At 41.8% G+C, this 19,445-nt stretch overlaps 2 protein-coding genes across 3 annotated transcripts; one reads left to right on the top strand and one right to left on the bottom strand.

Moving 5' to 3' along the window:
* Positions 1-133: 133 nt before the first annotated feature.
* On the bottom strand, positions 134-11,150 carry gtpbp2a (GTP binding protein 2a). Of its 2 annotated transcripts, none has more exons than XM_080481991.1 (12): positions 10,723-11,150; positions 9,296-9,322; positions 8,819-9,003; positions 8,119-8,227; positions 7,834-8,031; positions 7,509-7,683; positions 4,156-4,375; positions 3,885-4,020; positions 3,732-3,790; positions 3,470-3,641; positions 3,172-3,336; positions 134-1,992 (listed from the first exon to the last, which is right to left on the bottom strand). In XM_080481991.1, exons 1-12 carry the CDS (start codon positions 10,888-10,890, stop codon positions 1,810-1,812), a joined length of 1,797 nt encoding a protein of 598 aa, XP_080338117.1. In that variant the 5' UTR covers positions 10,891-11,150; the 3' UTR covers positions 134-1,809. The 2 variants fall into 2 exon arrangements, with proteins under 2 accessions (XP_080338117.1, XP_080338118.1); XM_080481992.1 differs by having other exon boundaries at positions 306-1,992; positions 8,819-9,051; positions 10,723-11,114.
* Positions 11,151-12,837: 1,687 nt separating this feature from the next.
* On the top strand, positions 12,838-14,440 carry LOC308121087 (otoraplin-like). The gene is made up of 4 exons (XM_080482155.1): positions 12,838-13,049; positions 13,190-13,329; positions 13,566-13,676; positions 13,767-14,440. Exons 1-4 carry the CDS (start codon positions 12,935-12,937, stop codon positions 13,788-13,790), a joined length of 390 nt encoding a protein of 129 aa, XP_080338281.1. The 5' UTR covers positions 12,838-12,934; the 3' UTR covers positions 13,791-14,440.
* The last annotated feature ends 5,005 nt before the right edge of the window (positions 14,441-19,445 follow it).

Below are 19,445 nucleotides of genomic sequence, written 5' to 3'. Positions count from 1 at the left end.
TGAACCGGCAAGACTCTTAACCCGATTATAGTCAAGAGGGAAATTGTGTCATAAAAAGCTGAGTTATCTCCACAGTTTTACAACCGTGGTGGATGTACTGTGCTGAAGTGTGCGAACAGGCAGAGAGACCTGACTGGCTTTAGGACTCTTTAATTTTCTTGCATGAGCTGGGCAGCAAAATAGGGAGGCGCCCTGACAAATCAAACAAAACACAAGCTTTTAGTTGTGAGTCATGCTCTGGGACAAAACCACAAACAACTGAGCTAATCCGTTGATCAAAAATGCAACCAAAAAAACCCCCCAATAAAGAAGCAATAACATTTTATTCATGTACATCATGATACACAAATTGGATCTGTACATAAATATTGCATTTCACCCCCCCCAAAAAAATATACACTTTCATTTGAAAGAAAGAAAAGCAGGTCCTAAAAGTGTGCCAGTGATCTTAAGAAGGCTGCAGCAGTGGGGAAAAAACAACAATGAACTGTAAAACCGGAAACTTTTAGAAATCTATCAAATACTTCAAAGATGCATTCAAACAAACTATCACCTGAAGTCTATAAATGCTATAAAATATTTTGGTTGAAACACATTCGCAGTTTTCCTCTTTGCACACATGAACAACGTCGGTGCTCCAAGCGGAGCTCTGTATTAAACAGCGTGGAGCAATCACACCAACATGCGACAATTAGACAGACGAAGAGGCCGACGACCACCTCCAGTAGATCAGAATCGACTTTCAATGTAGTCCCATCAATATCAAAAGCTGTTTCTTGTAGCACCAACTCAAGTAGTATTTTTTTACATTTTTTTTTATCTTAAGTTGTGAAAGTGGGAATTGTCAAGGAAACTACTGAGACAGCAGCTCCGACCAGGCACTGTGTAGCTTGTGACATCAGTAACTTAAGTGAAACAATCAAGTACCTGAAATATAATTGCTTTTTAAAACCCGAGCTGCATCGGAGGTCAGCTAAACATACAAATGCATAATCAAAACGCACCTCTTTGGGAGAAACAAGCCTCGTTTGTTTTTCCTTTTGTAAAAATTCTTAGTCAGCAACAGAAATCATCCTGTGGAAGTGGAATGCAGTCTAACACGTCTACACTGACCTGAGGAACTAAAGCACTTGAAAGGTAGGCAGCAGAATCCCTACCATCTCTCTGCGCTACCGTGAGGCAATATTTGTGAATAATATTTTTAAAAAAACTCTCAGACAAAATGTGACAGAAAGAGGTGAGTGGGCTAACTTGGCAGGCAGGATGTACGAAACTGGATCACACTTTAAATACCTTGCGGTGCTCTCCTCCACCTCCATAAAGTGACTTTTGTAGCATTACTAAGAAGAGGATGTGATTTAGGAACATTTAAAACGGTAAAGTCTTGAGTTTTCCTTTCAGTCAGGCACTATGCTGGTAACACGGACAAGCTGTATCGACACTGGCATTTAGATTTCAGTGCAAATGTGTGTGTCTGTGTGTTGGGAGTGCATTCAGGTGTAAACTGTGTGCGCAACACTTCAGGTAGTTTCCGAGTTGCCACCGCACTGCAATGCAACTGCATGCTCTCACAGTACCACATTGGTAGATGTTCACCTGTTAAATTGACAGAGAGGAAAAAAAATAAAAAAACCCAACCCCAACAAACCACCAAAACAGACTTAAATAGTAGCCGAGGAGGACAAATACATTAGATGGTTACAAGGCTTTGGGAAAAGAAAAAACAATCCAGGTAAAAAGATTTCCAGGGCAGAGAGCAGGAAAAGGGCAGGACGGTGTCTTCTGCTGTGGCTCTGTGTGTGCAAACCTTCAGACTTCGTCATCCTCTGTCGGGGATGGCAGGTACTGGGCGATGGGCTGCAGCTTGGTGACGTGGCCGATACCTTTGGTTACGCCCTGTCTGAAGAGCACCTTTGCTCCCACCTTCAGGTATTCGGGGTGCTTGATGAACTTGAAGAGGACCACCGCTTTCTCACCCGTCCTCAGTTCCTCCTGCAGGCAGAAGCAGAACACCTCCAATGTTACCTGTCGAGGGTTTTAAGCACAGTGCTTCTCAAACGGACCCGGTTTGTGCCAATGTGAGGATTAGTTATTCACCACAACAGCCTTAAAACATTCACAAACGAGGTCTCTTTAGGGCTGCTGTAATGGCTCCCTGAAGCCGTCGGTACAATGTGCAAATAAAATGTTTTTTTTTAAATATGATATTTTCTATATTTTAAAAGGACTTTTATCTTCTGGCTAAAAACAGCTGACAAAAGGAAGAGCAGGCAAAAAATAAAATGCACCAACAACAAAAAATAAGTTGAAATAGCAAAACCAACTATAAAAGTGAAATATCAAACAAATGAAAAAAAACTAAAACAAAAGTAGCCTCAAATTACAAAGCAAAATGACAATCAAAACGGTGAAAACAGCTAAAGCTGGCAGCGAAAACAACTAAAATGGCTTAAAAGAAAAAACTAAGTACGATGTCTTAAATTGTAGTCATGAAACATCAGATATGTTTTTTTTTTTGTTTGTTTTTTTTTTTAAGTTAAAAACAGCGGCTCCAGGAACAATTTATCTGGTGGAAAGTCACAAAAGTGGCGTTTTTGGTCATAAAGGTTAGAGACCCCTGATCTAGACAGTCAAACATTAAAAAAATCAATCTGGAATAACGCCTGTTTTGTTGCTTCTTCTATTGTTTGGCAGAGAACTGCTTGATTTAAAAAAAAAAACAAACAAATTCTTTGAAAAACCTTTGGTCGGTGGGTGAATAAAGATGGATGTTCTCAATCAACTCATCTTTTTCCCCAGCTATGCTTTCTTCTAAAGAAACACGGGGATTCAATGCGACAGTCCAACAGCTGTGACACAATGCCGATAAGACAAATCACCAGGAACAATCCATTTGCTCTCCTTGGAAGCTTCTCAGAAAGTGTCAACTGTGACAAATGTTGAGACGATGTGGTGAATTTGGTTCATTAAACAAACCGAGGAAAGCCATTCAAACGAGATAACAATTAGATTATGTGAAATTGGGCAATTTTTCTGACACAATGTCTGGTCCAATGGAGTTGCTTCACGGCTGAGCAGTTAAATAAAAATTGCTCATCCCGAAAAATACGACATGCAAAGAACTGCTTTTACAACACGGGCAGTGATTTTCAGAAAGGATGAAAAACGAACCTTGCCGTACACGGCTTCCACGGTCGCGGTCTGTCTCACGTTGCCAATGTGCACAGTGACCTGGAAACCCTTGTGGAAAGTCTTGGCGTGGAAGAGCAGCACAATCTCGGCCTCGAACATCCAGCATATGGTGGGGTCCATCTCTGGACTCACCATCACCATGCCCTGCGAGAGCAACACATGCAAATACATTAGATTCAGTTCAGTCGATGTTTGGAAATCCAGGTTAAAAACAATCAATTTAAATATGCTCGTCATTGTTACAAGAGATTTTTTTTTTTTTTTCATACTAATCTACCTTGCGAAGTAGCGATCGGTCAAAGTTGCCCAGTGCGAGTGTCGCAGCCTGGCCGGCCCGGAGTACCCTGCACGCCGAGCGGTTCCTTTGGATGCTGCCGATGGTCAACTTGTGGAATTGCCCTGAATCTGTGGGTCCTACCACAAGGTGATCCCCCTCACGACAAATACCGCTGCACAAAAACAAGAGAGAGAGCACACATCAGACAAAGTAGATACAACTAAACAAAAAATAAATAAATATAATTCTTCAAGCCACTGACCTGTAGAGAGTCCCTCCCACCACTGTCCCAACCTCTGGCACCGTGTAGATCTCGTCCACCTGGAATGATACACACTGATGTCAACCACACAATCCCGTAAAACAGGTTTATATTTACGTCTAAATCGCGCTGTTAAACTTCAACTCCACCGACCTGAAACTCGGTGAGCTGCTGCATGAGCTCCTCCTGCTCCTTGCTGTTGCTGAGCGGTGGGATGATGTTGAAGAAAACCTTGAGCAGCTCTAAACTCTCTCCGGACACGCTGGACAGGGTGAATATCGGTGTGATGCTGAGAGGGGAAGCAGAAGCACACCATCAGGACAGAACCGATATGACTCAGAGGTTTCTCACTTCGCGAAGCATTTCGCCACAAAAGCGCACGAGGTGAAACCTGGGTAATTGAGTGCATGATTGTGTTTCATACTTGGGCGACTGGGCGAACTGCTGCGCCGCGGTGACGGCGTCGTCTGTGCTGCTCACGGCCATGGGCACCTTGTTGCAGCCCGGCTGTTTCAGGACTCGCTCCAGCTGCCGCACGGTGCGCTCCACGGTGGCCCGCGTGCACAGGTCCACTTTACTGATGACGATGAAGATGGGCACCTTCAGCGCCATGGCGAGGCCCAGATGCTCTCGTGTCGTACCGGCTGGAAAACGAGAAAGAAGTTTTGAAAAGTCTGAAGTCCCCCCCTCACCAGAAAAGTTTTCATCGACTGTTCTAGTTGTGTCATCTTGCATTAAATATGTAGGACCAAGTCTCTTGCTTGAACCTTCCCGAGGACATGACTGTGGAGGCGGAGTTCTAAAACTGTGCGCCCACAAAGTAGGAAAGAAGGTTGCCAACGAGGGTCCAATATCAAACATGACGTTAAAAACGCCACAGCCATTGAATTAAATCTGTGTACAAACACTGCAGTGACCGTGACTGGAGTGAAGTGGTAGTCATCCAGACAATCTAATCTCTGACCTGAGATAACACCGTTTATCTTTACGCTTCAGCCCCGAGGTGAGTCAGGCAAGTTCAAGTAGACTTTCCCATGACGTATGATGAAAGCAGTCAGAAGAGCACGGCTGGAGAATATTCAGCCATTTATAGTAACTATGGCAGTAATGTACAGCTTGTCCAACATGAGGAAGAAGAAACATTTCTAAACCAGCTGACTTCACCGAGAGACTGCAATGTTCAGGTTGTGTTTCTTTGTAAACAAAGCTGGCATGAAGGAGAATGTGATATGTGGAGCAGGTTGAGGTACGTGTCTCAACATGACCCGCAAAGTAAGGATTTTATAGATGCTGTTAACACAACAGGGATTTAACAAGCTGTATTTTGACCGGTTTTTCATGCGTCAAAGTCGAGATAAAGTTCATTCTAGATGACAATTAAATGGACATGTATGGAGAATATCAATGCATCACAGAATGATAAACAGATACGAGATGACGACTCGCCCTTTGGCTTTTGGAATCGTCACAGGTACAACCTAAGGCGAACCCTATCCAGATTGATTACTGCGTTTCATAATTTAGGCTGGAGCTGCCGGGCTGCAGACAGCTCGTACCCTTTCTGTTTCTGTCTGCTGCATTGCTCAGGTGGTCTGCGCTCTTGACCCCATTTCTCCCGGCGGGCTCTATTTCAGAGCAGACACGCACATAAACACAGGGACGTCTGCAGGAGAAAGTAACGCCGGGAAGCTGTGTTTGTACTTAAACTGCACTCATGCCCCCGAAACATTGAAAAGGTTTTTGGGACTTCACTTATTTGCTGACTTTTTCACCTCAGCCATCTGAAAAACGCTTTTACGCTGCTTGTCAAATCCAACCATTGATGGGAGGTTTTGAGGATATTAGATACAAGACATTATACTTACAATATATTCCAAGTTTAAAAACTTGTGTGTGTAGGGAGCCACACGCACAACCCAAAGTTACATCTTATGGACGATGGGTCGATCCAACAATCTAGAAGACAACTATCTCCATCACTTCAATCACAGATGCTCCGAAAGCTGCGAACCAATTTGCACCTGTTGTCAGGATGAAAACGCGTTTTGGTAATAACTATCGTCTCATTAGGACTAAACATTTCCTGGTGGCAAGTACAATTATCTGGTTTAGTGTCTTCCCCCCCGACAGTGGTATACTAACGCACACTGCAGTGAAAAGGACACGTGTGTTAGTCAAAGACACATCAAGGTCAAAGCTGCACTGACCTCCAACGTGCAGTTTGTTTTCTTTTGATTGCAAAAAACGCAAACACACACACACTAGTTAATTATATTGTAACTGTGTTCCCAGTAAAACTCAAAGGTTTGCTTCATTAATTGATCTTCCCACTGTGGTCACGCGCTACTTACTGCATGTGTAAAACTTTCATTGTTTATATATCTACCATTATGTGTATAAATGTGAAAATGTATCCCAAATAAGTGATTTCATTTGTTTACAGCCTTTCGGTCCACATATTGAAAGAAAGCTGCTGCTAATGAGACTGTGTATTAACAGCAGCTGAATATAGCTCACCTAATAAGTACAGCAGGCTGTGAGCTGCAGTAACAAAGGCTCAGGTTTCATACACGAGTCTCCTTCACACTTGCAAAATGAAAACAAACTGATTTTCTAATTAAAGACGGAAACCAGGCTTCAAAGGCACAGACTATTTTCAAAAGGGACACAACCTTCCGACTGTATATTGTCATCTGTTCCCCACCTGCTGTTTTCTGCACCTTCACCCTCTTATCAGTCACGCAAACACAGGAATCCAAAGCCAGACTGTCCCCAGCTGATAGACTGATTTGAATCACACCTTAAAGAGGTTGTTCTGGTATTTCACGTCATATCCACATCAAAATATGTTTGACTTTTATTGCAATAAATATGAACAGATAACATCAGATAGCGGTCTCACGTGTCTCACCTGCCTCAACAACTCCGGTTTCAAAGTATGTTCTTCAAAGTGCCCAGATTTATGCACTCGGTCTCACTGGCTGCAGTCACAGTGGAAATAAATAATGCACTCAAATGGAATATATAAATTAAACATGTAGATTTGATATAAAACTGCAGTAAGTCTTTGGGATTCCCATTTCTTGAATAAAAAAGTTGCAAGAAACGACGGTGATCCACTCTTCTTTTTTTTGTTTTTGTTTGTCATTTTTGTTCTGAGATCTTTATTTCTGACCTACATTTGGACTTACAACGTGCTATGAAGTATTATCTTCACCAGGCACATACTCTTCTTGAATTTATGTAAATGTCAAATTCAGTGAAATTCATTCTGGCACAATTAAAAACGCAAACAAAAACTGCACTTCATGAAGAACAACAACAACAACAACACATCAGGCAGGATCACCTGAAAGAATGAGTTCAACTACAGTTGACTGTTTGTGCCCTTTCTGCAATGTCAGCAATGCTGAGGCGCAGGCCAGTTCAGATTTTAAGCAGACGGGTTTAGAGTCTACCTCCAAAGGGTCAAACTACCCTGACATGAATGGATGGTATTTGAGATATTTTTGGACGAGCCAGGAAAAAAGTAAGCGGGGGAGATAAAGAAGCAGTGGTTGCAGGGGGGAGGGGGTCGTTACATAAACCCAGATATCATATGTCTGAAAAGGGCAGGGCAGAAGCATATAGCACTAGTGTGGTATATACATAAACATGAGATCTGTGCCATGTCAGACCCATCCTACATGTGTGTCAACTTACAGATAAGTGCATTACATAAGGAATTGGCATACAATGTTTTGAAAAACATTTTAATAAACCATAATATGTGCTCACCAATGCCAGTATTTGCACTGACGACCAGCATTGCAAAGTCTGGACAGTAGCTGGTGAGGCCAAAGATGGTGGTTTTCAGGTACTTGTGGTGACCCGCCAAGTCAATGAAGGTGATCATTTTAGAGGCACTCTCACAAATCTCCTCTGCTGTCCGAGACTCGCTGTAATTCACAACCTGAGGGGGAAAAAACCCCCCCAAAAACAGTCAAATTGATATGATTTGCAAAGCTTAGTTGTAAACAGTCTACTGATGAATCAAACTGAAACATGTTTCAAAAAAAATAATGTTTAAAAAAAAAAGGGTTATTTTCTGATGTTATCTCACCTCTCCTTTACTGTTGAAGCCGAGGATCTCAAAGCTGATGCTGGAAGTACGTCCAGTCTGGATCTCGTGTAGATGTCTGAAGAGGTTGAGCCTTGCTCTTCCCCGTCCATTGTCCAGCTCACCTTGTGTCAGAACACCCAACAGAGTGGACTTACCAGAGTCCACGTTACCCAGTACAGCGACTCGCAAGTCCAAGAACTGCAGGCAAAATGCAGAGAATTGCAAATCATTCAAAAACTTAGAAAATATAAGAGTAACTAATAGAAATACAAAAACCGCACAAACCTGCTGATCATCGGGCACCTTGCGAATGAGAACCTCTGCAATCTTACGAGGAACGTCTGCGTCATAATCCACCTCCCGCTCTCTGAGGACTGCGATATCAGCTCCAACCCTGCCAAAAGAAAACCCCAGACATTACAGCGGCTGAATTGCATGTTTACATTCCTACAGTATCTATCTTCTATACCGTTTAATCCAACTAAGGACTGCAGGTTGTTGGAACTGAAGGTGAAGCACACCATGGATACATGGTCAGTCTAACAGAGCGCCAACACAGGGTACCAAGAGAAAACCCACACACACTCGGGGAGAACATGCAAACTTCACACAGAAACCCTCTGAGCTCAATCAAACTGGGAATATTCTCGCTGTGAGGTGAGTGTGCTAACCGCTAAAGCATGGCTTGGCCTACAGTTTGTATAGGGCTAAGATTAAAATCTATTTGGCACCATTTCTTAAAAGACAGATATTGCATAAACCAACAATCAAACTTATAAGATATAAGATATCCCTTTATTTATCTCGCATGTGGAGAAATTTGCAGTGGTACAGCAGGATAGTACAGAGAAAGAAGCACACATAGCAGCAACTAAAAAAAAGCAGATAAGAATACAATATAATACAAAAATATGCACACAGTGCCTATAAGTGTGGAACTTGAATGTGTAAATACAGAGGGAGTCAAGAAACTTGCTGGACTTACTTCTCTGCGAGTCTGTGCAGTGTCTTCAGTGATGCCCTCATGTCTTCCTCCGATAGTCCCACCAGCATGCCATTGTCCTCCACGCCTATTTGATAGACGGCCTCCCCTCGACCTTCCTGCAGTCGCCATTTCATTTGTGTCGCCAGGTGCTCAAAGCGGTATTGTGTCGGGTTTACCAGCTTCAGCTACACAAAGGAGAGGCGGTGTAATTTAGAGCTCACCTTAAAACACGCCTGTAGAAAGTTAGATAAGCTGTAACGACGTGGGTATGGTAAGAGTTGTCTAGGTACAAACTATGAATGTGCTAATCTGCTGTAAGTATTGAATCTCAATGACAAGACTACATTTTCTTCTTGACTGTAAATGTTTTTCCCAAGCCATCCACATCAACTTCAAGACACAGCTGCCCTGGACATAAAACATCTCATAATCCTACATGTCATAACAGTGCCTCTTAGAACAAATTAACTTGCTTACCTTGTACTCAATATTTCCCTCTTCAGCCTAAGAGATGCACAGAGACACAAAGAGAGACACAAAAGAAGGAACAACAGCTGTCAGACTGTAGAGAAGTGAGACAACAGGCTATTGATTTGTTAAAAGGCAAAAAGAAAAAGCAATCTGACTGAATGAGGAGTCAGTGCCCTGCTGTGAATAGGAGGTCGCTGACAGCCACACAAACACAAAGCCACTTAATTTGTTACGAGACAAAACTATACACAGTGGAGACATTATTAGTGCATTAAATAAACTGCAAACGGTTTATAGTCTTTACAGCTGAAATTGAACCTCATGAGCTTTATGACCCGAAACAGTTTATATTTTTAATTTGCCTGCTATATTCTTTATTAACCTTCACAAGATTGTCCTATTAAAGAGTAAAATTGGGAAAATAATCACTTTCTTTAAATGGATAAAATTAGTATTTAATCTAATGATGTAAAAAAAAAACCAGAATAATTAAATTATTTTAGAACTTCACACCAAGTAAACCATAAACCTGGCCTACATAAAAAAAAACATATCCTTGTTGTTTTAAGGTTACATTGGTTGTAGGTGTTTCAAGATGTACATAACTACGTTAGGTTAGAGAGACACTGGAGTTTTTTTGAATGACTAATATAGAAAATGTCTGTTTATTTATCTAAAGCTATGATGAAGTCCTGACCTTTAGAGATCGTGTAGTAGCTGTGGCTGTGTGCTCTCTATACACGCCCCCCTATTTACAAACACAGCTGTTCCGCTTCTGCCTGCTAGCAAATTACGAGCCTCTCAAGTCACACGAAGCGGCTTTTCACACACACACATTTGGCTCCAAAACCGCAGCCACAGCAGAACTTTAAACGTGGCTACGATATATGTTAATTTGCTAATCTTGTATACAAGAAAGCCGTGTCATTCGTTTCCCTCCACCAAGTAGCTACGTGTCACAGCAGGTTCACCAACAAGTCCGGTGTTTCGGATTAAGTGGTTTTCCAGCTGACTAGTGACCGACTTCCTTTAGCGTCGGTCATTGCCGCTAATAACAGCAGACAATAATAACCTGATCGACAGCCCTCGCTGTCTCGAGAAACGCCGTTTAAAGGCATTTTAAAGTTTTTGAAGTGTCGTGCTTTTTTCAGTGTCTTATTTCAACATCTGTTGTTACGAGCAGCAACGACGGACGCTGAAGGAACTCAGTCACCAGTCAACAGGGAAACCACTTAATCTGAAACACCGGGGAAGAGAAGCTAACCCCGGCCGGCGACAGGAATTGTAAAATAACATTTAAAAGCGGAAAACATTTCAGAACACACTCAAGGTTTCTGTACAGGTTTCTTTACTGTTTCCACCAAACTTGACTATATGTGGCTGATGATATTAGCACTTAGCTGTGGGTGTGCACCTTCAATTCGAGCCCTTACCTCTGGAGGTAGATACGGAGTGTTATTGTTTGGTTTAAAGTTGCGACAGAAGCGAGCTTTTGGTTTCTTGTTCTTGGAGCTGGCTTTTTTCGGCGCTACCCCAAAGCCTTGGTGTCCGGAGCCGTGTCCATTTCCTGAGCCGAACAGCTCGGATACCCGCGCATCCATCGGCTGCTGCTTCGGGACTTCAATTGTTAGCCGACCACTACCTACAACTATTATGTACGGCGTCGGTATTAACACGTAAATATTCTTCTTTTGGCCGGTCGCAGCCCCCTGATTGAAAACAAAGCACCGGACCCCCCCAAACTCTTCAACCCAAACAATAACAGCCCCCGTCCGACACCGAGACTCCGCTTTTTTAGTTTACACTATACGTACGTCACGGCCCTGAGAGCCAACAGTGTGCGCTCGTTCTGTTGTACTACAGAGCGCGACCGAGCGGTACACGTTGCTCCACACTGTGTATATTGACGTAAGCTTGTGAAACACCGCCCACCTCAACGAGCGAGGTCTAAACAAACACGCATACACACGCACACTGTTTTGCAGGGTTTTGCATCAGACAAAAAAGGAAGTAATTACGCGCTCCCAAAGACTATGGCACGAAATATGACATTGTTTCATCAGCTAAGACATGCATTGTTTTGATTCCAAGAAAGGACACTTTAACGTTTCTACAGCTGTGCGTCAGTAAAGTGTTTACTCAATGAGTTTTATATTATTTCACTTTATCAATATTGTAACTGTGTGTAGATTAGTCATTTCAGAATTCTTGTGCCTGCTTCAGTGGCAAGGCGCAAAGATTACTATAGATGACTATTTTATTTTAATATTATTTTTCTTCCGTTATCGGTCCCGTACAGTTAGGAGCAAGGACACAAAAATCACATCAAAACGTGTGGAATGTCCCACACACAAAGCGGATAGGAGAGGCACATCGTGGAGGAGATCAAATGAGATCTGCTTGTGTTGCCATGGAGACGCTGCGATCAAATACTTTTCTGGAATTTTCTAGTTTTAAAACTGTCACTTCATCAGGTTTCCTCGGGCTTTTTGAGGAATGTATCCCTCAGGTCTACGCCAAATATGTTTGGATTAGAAAAAAAGAATATGGAAAAAGGAATTGGAACTTTTTGTTGCCATCAGTTTTATCAGATAGTTTGAGTTCGAGGTGTTTGTCAGTGCAGTTCGAGTTTACAGAAAGTTATAAATGATTAACACAGAGCATAAAAAGGGACTGTTCAGAAAAGGTTTCACACAGTGGTGCAGTGGTTGCTCTCACCTCACACCAAGAATGTCATGGGATCAAGAGAATCTGATGTTAATTTTAAAGACAATTGACTTCCAAACCTTGGCATATCGCTGTTAATACACCTGATTCAGACTGATTTAACTTAAGAATTCCTTGTTGCCACAGAGTCAGACCTGTGCTATTGTTATCGACATGTTATGCTAAAACAGCAACGTAATGTCTAGATGTCAGTGCAATAAAGAAGATCTTCCAGTATACACAGAGAGCAATCCAACTAAAAATTGTACAAGGTGAGCTGAGCAGCGTTGTCCATAACCTTTTTTTTTCAAAATGGAAAGTTTAAATCCTGATCTTAATGGTGTTAGCCTCTCCACACTAGAGAATCCCGTTAAGAGAAAGCTCTGCCTCCCATTGTACTTTCAGAAACTTTAGCAACTTCTAGTAAGCAGCACTCTCAGAACAAAGTGTTCTGATGAGATAATAATAGACAAACAGCTCTTTAAGATGGGATTTGGTTCTTAAGAGATTTATGTGTCAAAATAAAAAATTCTAATTCCTTTCTAGATTTTACAAGAAGCCAATGAAGAAACATCAACATGGGAGAGGTGTGTACTCACACTGCAGCCTTTTGCCACCATAAAAAACCTGATTAAACATAAATACACTGTGCTTCAGCACAAGTATCCTGTTTTCCAGAGATGAAAACACAGTTGCTAACTGTGACTGCATGCCTGTTTCTGCCAAGAAAGAGAGATTTGAGAAAAGTCAGCCAACTCCCCCGTGGGAAATGAAAAGTTCCAGACTCTGGCATTTGAGAAACTCAACACTGATTGGTCAAACAACCTGTGATGCAAGGGCTCAGCCCTTTCAGCTCTGGATCAGAAAAGTTATTTGGGACTTTTATAGTTCTGAGATCCTTCAAACGTCCATATTCACCTTCACTCACAGTTGTGCATCATGACTTATCTACAGGCGATTCTGTTGTGTGTGGGACTACTGCACTGGACCACGATGGCAACCATGATGGATAAACTTGCAGACAACAAGAGATGTGGAGATGCAGAATGCTCATGTAAGTCAGAGCGTTGAAGGAAAGTACAGAGAATTCTGAAAGCTCTCAAATTAGAAACATACTTTAATATAATGCATGTGTTTTGTTGCATTGTAAAGCAGTGGAGACTTATATTTGACTAAAGCTCTGTGCTTTTCTAGATGTTCTCTCCATGGCCACTGCTTTGGATGACTTCATAGCGCCTGACTGCAGATTCATCAACCTCAGAAAGGGTCAGATGGTTTACGTGTATTCTAAACTTGTGCCATCGGAGGGCGCTGGAGTCTTCTGGTCTGGAAGTGTATGTGCATATTTGTTGCATGTCGTTCAGTTAATCACACTCTCAAATCTGTACATTTGGCATTAGCTGTGATAAACAAAGCATGTTAACATTTGAATTTCATTGCATAGAAAATGAACAAGGATTCAAATATATCTTCTTTTTTAAAAATATTTTTAAAGAGAGGGAAAATATTAAGCATATGTTGTATGGTGCATGTTAATTTGCTTGAGGGACCATGTTACTTTTGCTGGCAGGTTTACAGTGAGCGCTATGTGGACCAGATGGGCATCATTGGATACTTCCCGGCAGTTGTGGTGAATGAGACACAGAAGTTCACAGAAGACACAGTCGAGATGCAAACAGCTGTGAGTTTATTTGATGTGGCATTGTCTAGTGTGATCTTGTGTTTTTTGCCCCCCACCATATTCAAAATTATGCTTTGCCTTGTCTTTCAGGACATGGACTTCTATTGTGTTTAACCCCTGGCACGCTCAAGCCTTTTTCATGCCAAGTGTCACTTTTAGTAACTTTAGGCTGCTATAAAGGACAATAGAGATCTCCATCATGTGCCATGTTACCCTGTTGTGTGCTGAGCAGTGAGTTTCTTGGCTGTCTGTTATGCTGAAAATGTTTTGCTTTTTTTAATAAGATATGTCATGAAAATGTTCTCCAATCATATCCCTGGTCCGAATTTGCTGCAGTTAACATGAAGCTACAGTAGAAATGTTGTTAATGCGTTATCGGAATCATTAAAGTCCTGATGTCTCCTTATTTATAAGTGTCAAGGTTTCTCCATGCTGTTATCAGAGTCATTATTTGTAAGGCGTGAATCACAGCGATGATTCATTCTAAAGAAGCAGGCGAAGATGTCCACTGCTTGTCTTTTTACTTGCCAATGACATGTAATCCAGAAGACATAATTGCTCAGAGATGCCATGACTGGTGTACAGAGTGCAGAGCAGAAGGCCTGCACTCAGACAGACCACTAGATTAAAATAGCTGAGTGATTTTAATTAAAAAAAGATTGATGGGAGACAGACAGGTACAAGGTATGATACATATTTACTTTGTAATGACAAGTACAGAGGCCTCCTCCTGAGTCCAAATACAATAATTATGTGACAAGGAGTGTTACTCTTCCTTTTGGTGTATTTTTTTGTAGTTTTCACTCATAACACTTTCAAATTGTAGTTTATTTGAAATATATTTAAGTTTGGTGAATGGACTCCACTTTAGCACTAAATGGGCAGTCCCCAAAGTGCTTTATGACATCCATCACTTTCACGCGATTTGGGGTGCTCAAGGACACTTCAAGGTGTGGGCCAAGGGAGATGTGGAATTGAACCTGCAACCTTCTGACTGAGAGACAACCCCTCTACCAACCAAGCCACAGCCACCCTAGGTTTGCATTTAATCAGTCACTTAGTAGCTGGAAGTATGGACATTACAGTAACATATTACAATATTTCTAAAACTAGTGAGTGAGTGAGTGAGTAAGTGAGTGAGTGAGTGAGTGAGTGAGTGAGTGAGTGAGTGAGTGAGTGAGTGAGTGAGAGACTTTGCTGGCTGTTTTATGTAAGATTCTGAAAATTTGTATTTGATTACAGGTATACTTATTTAAACAGTAGTAGAGTCAGACACTATTGAAGAGACAAAGTAACCTTTTATCTAGAAAAGCACCTTGTGAGTCACCGTTAACTACCTCTCTCTGGACCCATTTACACAACAAGGATCAACTGGAAATTGTGTCTGTTTCTACTGCGTTCAAAAAAGTAGTGCCAATGCCGCAGCCTTCAGCAGAGAGTCTGCTCTTATTGTGATGAGAGTCATTTCCTAAGCTCGCTCCCCATGATTTTTGTTTGCAACTTTAATTTAAGATAATTTGCTGACGCTCAAATGTTGACTTTATGACTGATCATCTCATATGACGCGATTTTCCTTTTTCTATTTGGTTTGGCTGTAATGCTCCAATATACCGACATGAACAACCCCATATTGTGCTTGATGGGCCTCACCACTCTATCTAATGACCCCGTGGCAAAGGCCAGCAAAGCGCAGAAGCGATACCGCCGGCAAATCGTTCTTGTCTAAACAAGGAGTAACGCACACAAAACTCTTTTTTGAATTGTGAGTAATTCACCATCAAAACACATGCAAAGTGAAACCACAAATTAATAGTTATTTCTTTAAGACCTTATTAGGCCTTAGTTGTGTTGCGCTGACACATCAACTGAGCTGTGCGGTTCAGCTTAATGACTGAGTCACACATTGAGTTCAGCTGATGTTTCATCACTTAGTTGGAAGTCAAATGGCCCTGCACATACATTAGTTTATTTGTCTATCAATGTCCAGTATTTTGACCAAAAACCAGATCATTTGAGCTTAAACCAGTGGCCTCCTGTATTTTCTTTTGTAATGACAGCTACATCAGCCCATCCTCTCAAGAAGAATGTTGTGGGCAAAGCATTCTGACCGACCAGGTCGCCGATGTCGCTATGTGGCACCCACTTCCATACCAGAATTTTGAATGAAGTAGCCCTGTACATGATATTTGACTAAACTGTTCAACAGATCAAAATGAAGCACACATTTATGCACCAGCAACTGGAAATGCAACATATCCATGTGCAACACAAGTATGAATGATCCTGCAACTTCCACAGAGCACAGTCTCTTTTCCAGTCACCCTCTTTGTGCCAGACATTGGTAACATTGTCAGATTCACGGACACGATGATTGACTTGCTGCACCCATAAGTGTATTTCTCTATCTTACCCCAAGAAAAAGGCAAATAAGAAGGTCTTTACTGCTGCTTTTAGTTCTTGTTCGCTAAAGTACACTACAATCGATTCTGGGAAGTTTGAAATGATTCAAGGACTATTATGTCACACAAGTCATCAAAATCCCTCGTCCCAGACCAGTGACTGAAGTCACAAAGTCATGGGCAAACTAGATATTCATTTTAACAAAAAATTTCCAGTTTTGAAATTACTTAACTGATTTATAATCCTTGAGTACAGTTGATTTAACCTTTAAGTACTGGGAAATATCTTCCGCACTAAACTTGTATCCTGAGTGTGCTCCATGGACAGACTGCAGCAGGATGGTCTGATCTGAATCTCATCAGCCCCTCGCATCTACAATACACTCAAACTAAGTGAACGACTGACCAACAAGAGTGTGCATTTCAAAGAAAACCAAACACAACCAACACCAAAGAAAAAGCAGAGGCGTGGGAGTGGGAGGAGGAGCCTAATGAGGACCGCATGAAGGGCGGGTCAAAACAGCCAGGAAGTGGTGAACAGTGGCCAGCTGCATGAGGCATCATGCAGTAATCCAATAACAAAGGCTTGGGGCAGTAATATACCTCATAGTGAGCATTTCTCCTGTTAAGTCTAGGCTTTGAGGCCTTTCTGTTGCAGAGATTTTATGTTCTATCTGTGCAAGCATGGTTTTTTTTGTGCAGAGTTTCTTCTTACATCCTCTATTGTTACATCCGATCATGCAATGATGCATTGTCATTCATGTGGAGTCCAGTCATTATTTAGTGATGAGGCCAATTTTCCATGCATTCGGCAGCAGGCAATACATGTGTGTATTTATAACTGAAACATGAAAAGGTTTGTTGACAAAAGTAACTCATATTGACATTGTAATAACAGAATTATCATTCAAAGCACAGCCACAAACCTTCTGTTGACTCCTTATTATTTGGCCGTTTATGTTTCAATCTTTATTGATGTGGTATGTCTATTGATCATACAACACCCAAAATAAGCTCCCCTGCAGCTTTGAAAAATAAAGTTTGCATTCATAGGTTCCCACAAAGCCTACAAATGCTGCAATTTGAGCTCCACATTCCATGAGTGTTATAGCTTCATTTATTTTTCATGAAGCACTGCAACATTATGTTGTCAAGAGAACCCAAAAGTGCTAAACTGCTCAATTGATGTGAGAGGTAAAATGATGATTTCCCTGAGAAGATTACATCTGTCTCTCTCTGATCTATTTTTCTGTCACACACAGGCAGCTTCCAAAGGCCTGCCATGATTAAACATGGCCTGACGTACGGCCATTGTTAATGCTCTTTCCAAAGGATGATTTAAATCTCTTTTTGATTAGTTTTGGATCATCGCTGCCTCATCTCTTTGAGTCGCAGCACTAACTCAGATCTAGTGGTGAATAGAAGGTCTCAATAAAGTACATCCTCCTTTTATGAAACTCCCAGACAGTTTATTTTGACAAAAAGACTTAGTGATTTGTTCTTTGGAGTTGCTGTGTCATTTCCCTGACATCTCATTTAGACTCTTACATGACTGTCGAATGCATTGATTTTTTTTTCTTTTTCTTTTGAGGCCACCACAAATAGGACACATTTGTTATTTCTCATCATCCTGAGGCATTTTTTTTTTTTTTAGGAAACTTTTGCTTCCAGGTTCAGGAAATAGGGCTGTCACACACAGGATCAATCTTGCCCCTGTCTCCATCTCGGGCCAGATCAATACAAACTTGTTTCCAATGTGCTACCACAAAATGTCACTCAAGGAACTGAGGGGCATGAAGAGAAGAGAAGAGAAGAGAAGAGAAGAGAAGAGAAGAGAAGAGAAGAGAAGAGAAGAGAAGAGAAGAGAAGAGAAGAGAAGAGAAGAGAAGAGAAGAGAAGAGAAGAGAAGAGAAGAGAAGAGAAGAGAAGAGAATTTATCTCAGACGTACTGGAATTGAAATGAATCCATTACACAATATTCACAATAGGAAGTGAAAAGGAAACAACTGTACTTGTGATCAACCATTGTCCCAAAGACGTGAAAAGCTCAGCAGCCATGTGAAGTTGAACGACCACGTATGTGTTATGCTTATGGAAATCCACAAAATCCACAAATCACAAACGGACTCAATCTTCTCTCAAACAGATGTAGCTTTAGGGTGTTACCATGGTGACGGGGCGCAAAGTGTGACAGAAGAGATTGATGTATGTGCATGCTTGTTTCTGTATGTGTGTAAGCCTAAAAGGAGCAGCTGCCAAATACAGCCCACAATAGATACTCAGTTTTTTGTTTGTGTGTGTGTGTGTGTGTGTGTGTGTGTGTGTGTGTGTGTGTGTGTGTGTGTGTGTATGTGTGTGTGTGTGTGTGTGTGTGTGTGTGTGTGTGTGTGTGTGTGCGTTTCCCCCACATCCAGTGTCACACCCACACTTCCACAGGCAGCAGCGCACCATGAAGCTGAGAAATCCACAGCTTCGGGTCTGGTTAGCATCTGAGCGTGACATTTTAGACTTGAGAAGCTTCTTTTTGTCCCCCACACACATTCCAAAAACTAATGTCTGTTCAGTTACAGGACGGAACGACTATGAGGAAATATGACGTGTTGAGAAATAATACAGCGATGGACAGTATAAACAAGAAAAGGTGTTGCTAAAATTTCTCAGATTCAGGCTGCTCTGTGTTGGTTTGGATACTTTTTTTATACCGTCATGTTGAGTTTTGGCTTAGCTATGGTTGTGTCTGTATGTATGCTGGAGCATTATTCATTCAATTTCTCTTTGTGCCGAGGTGGCACATAAGGTCGTATCAATCATCTCCGTCCAACTTTGGCGGTCTTATAGCTAGAGCATCAAACCTGCTTCAAATATCCCATCATAGACCTGTATGAGATCCAGAGTCTCGCATAGACAAACATTGTATCAGCATGAAAGAGGCACAACACACAACCGCCCCACATAGAGTTAAACTGACAAGAAACCAGCATTTGACCAGCAAACACCAGCATGAGAACAGCCATAGGCCAGGGTGAAATCTGCACAGGACTTGAACAAAATCAGCAGAACAGCATGAAGCCTACAAAGGCCGACACAGACCAACAAAGACACTGGACCAAGACGAATCCAGCACAGGCCACGAGGAGACCACCATGAAACTATCATAGACCAACATGATGGAAAATGTATTTCAGCAGAAGAGATAATCCCTCAAACATTTGTGTGGGAGAGCTTCCTGGATGTTTAAACTGGACGAATAACTGAGTGGTGTCCGCCTCTGTGAAAGTATATAACCAGATTGAACAGAAATGAATGGGAGGGGGGGGGGGTAAAGGACAAAGAACAAAGACTAAGAATAATTGAAGTCTCGCTATACCGA

Source organism: Lipophrys pholis (genome assembly GCF_963383615.2).
Source record: "Lipophrys pholis genome assembly, chromosome: 15".
Taxonomy (NCBI): Eukaryota; Metazoa; Chordata; class Actinopteri; order Blenniiformes; family Blenniidae; genus Lipophrys; species Lipophrys pholis.
Note: the sequence above shows the minus strand (reverse complement) of the source record. Positions and strands in the feature narration are given on the sequence as shown.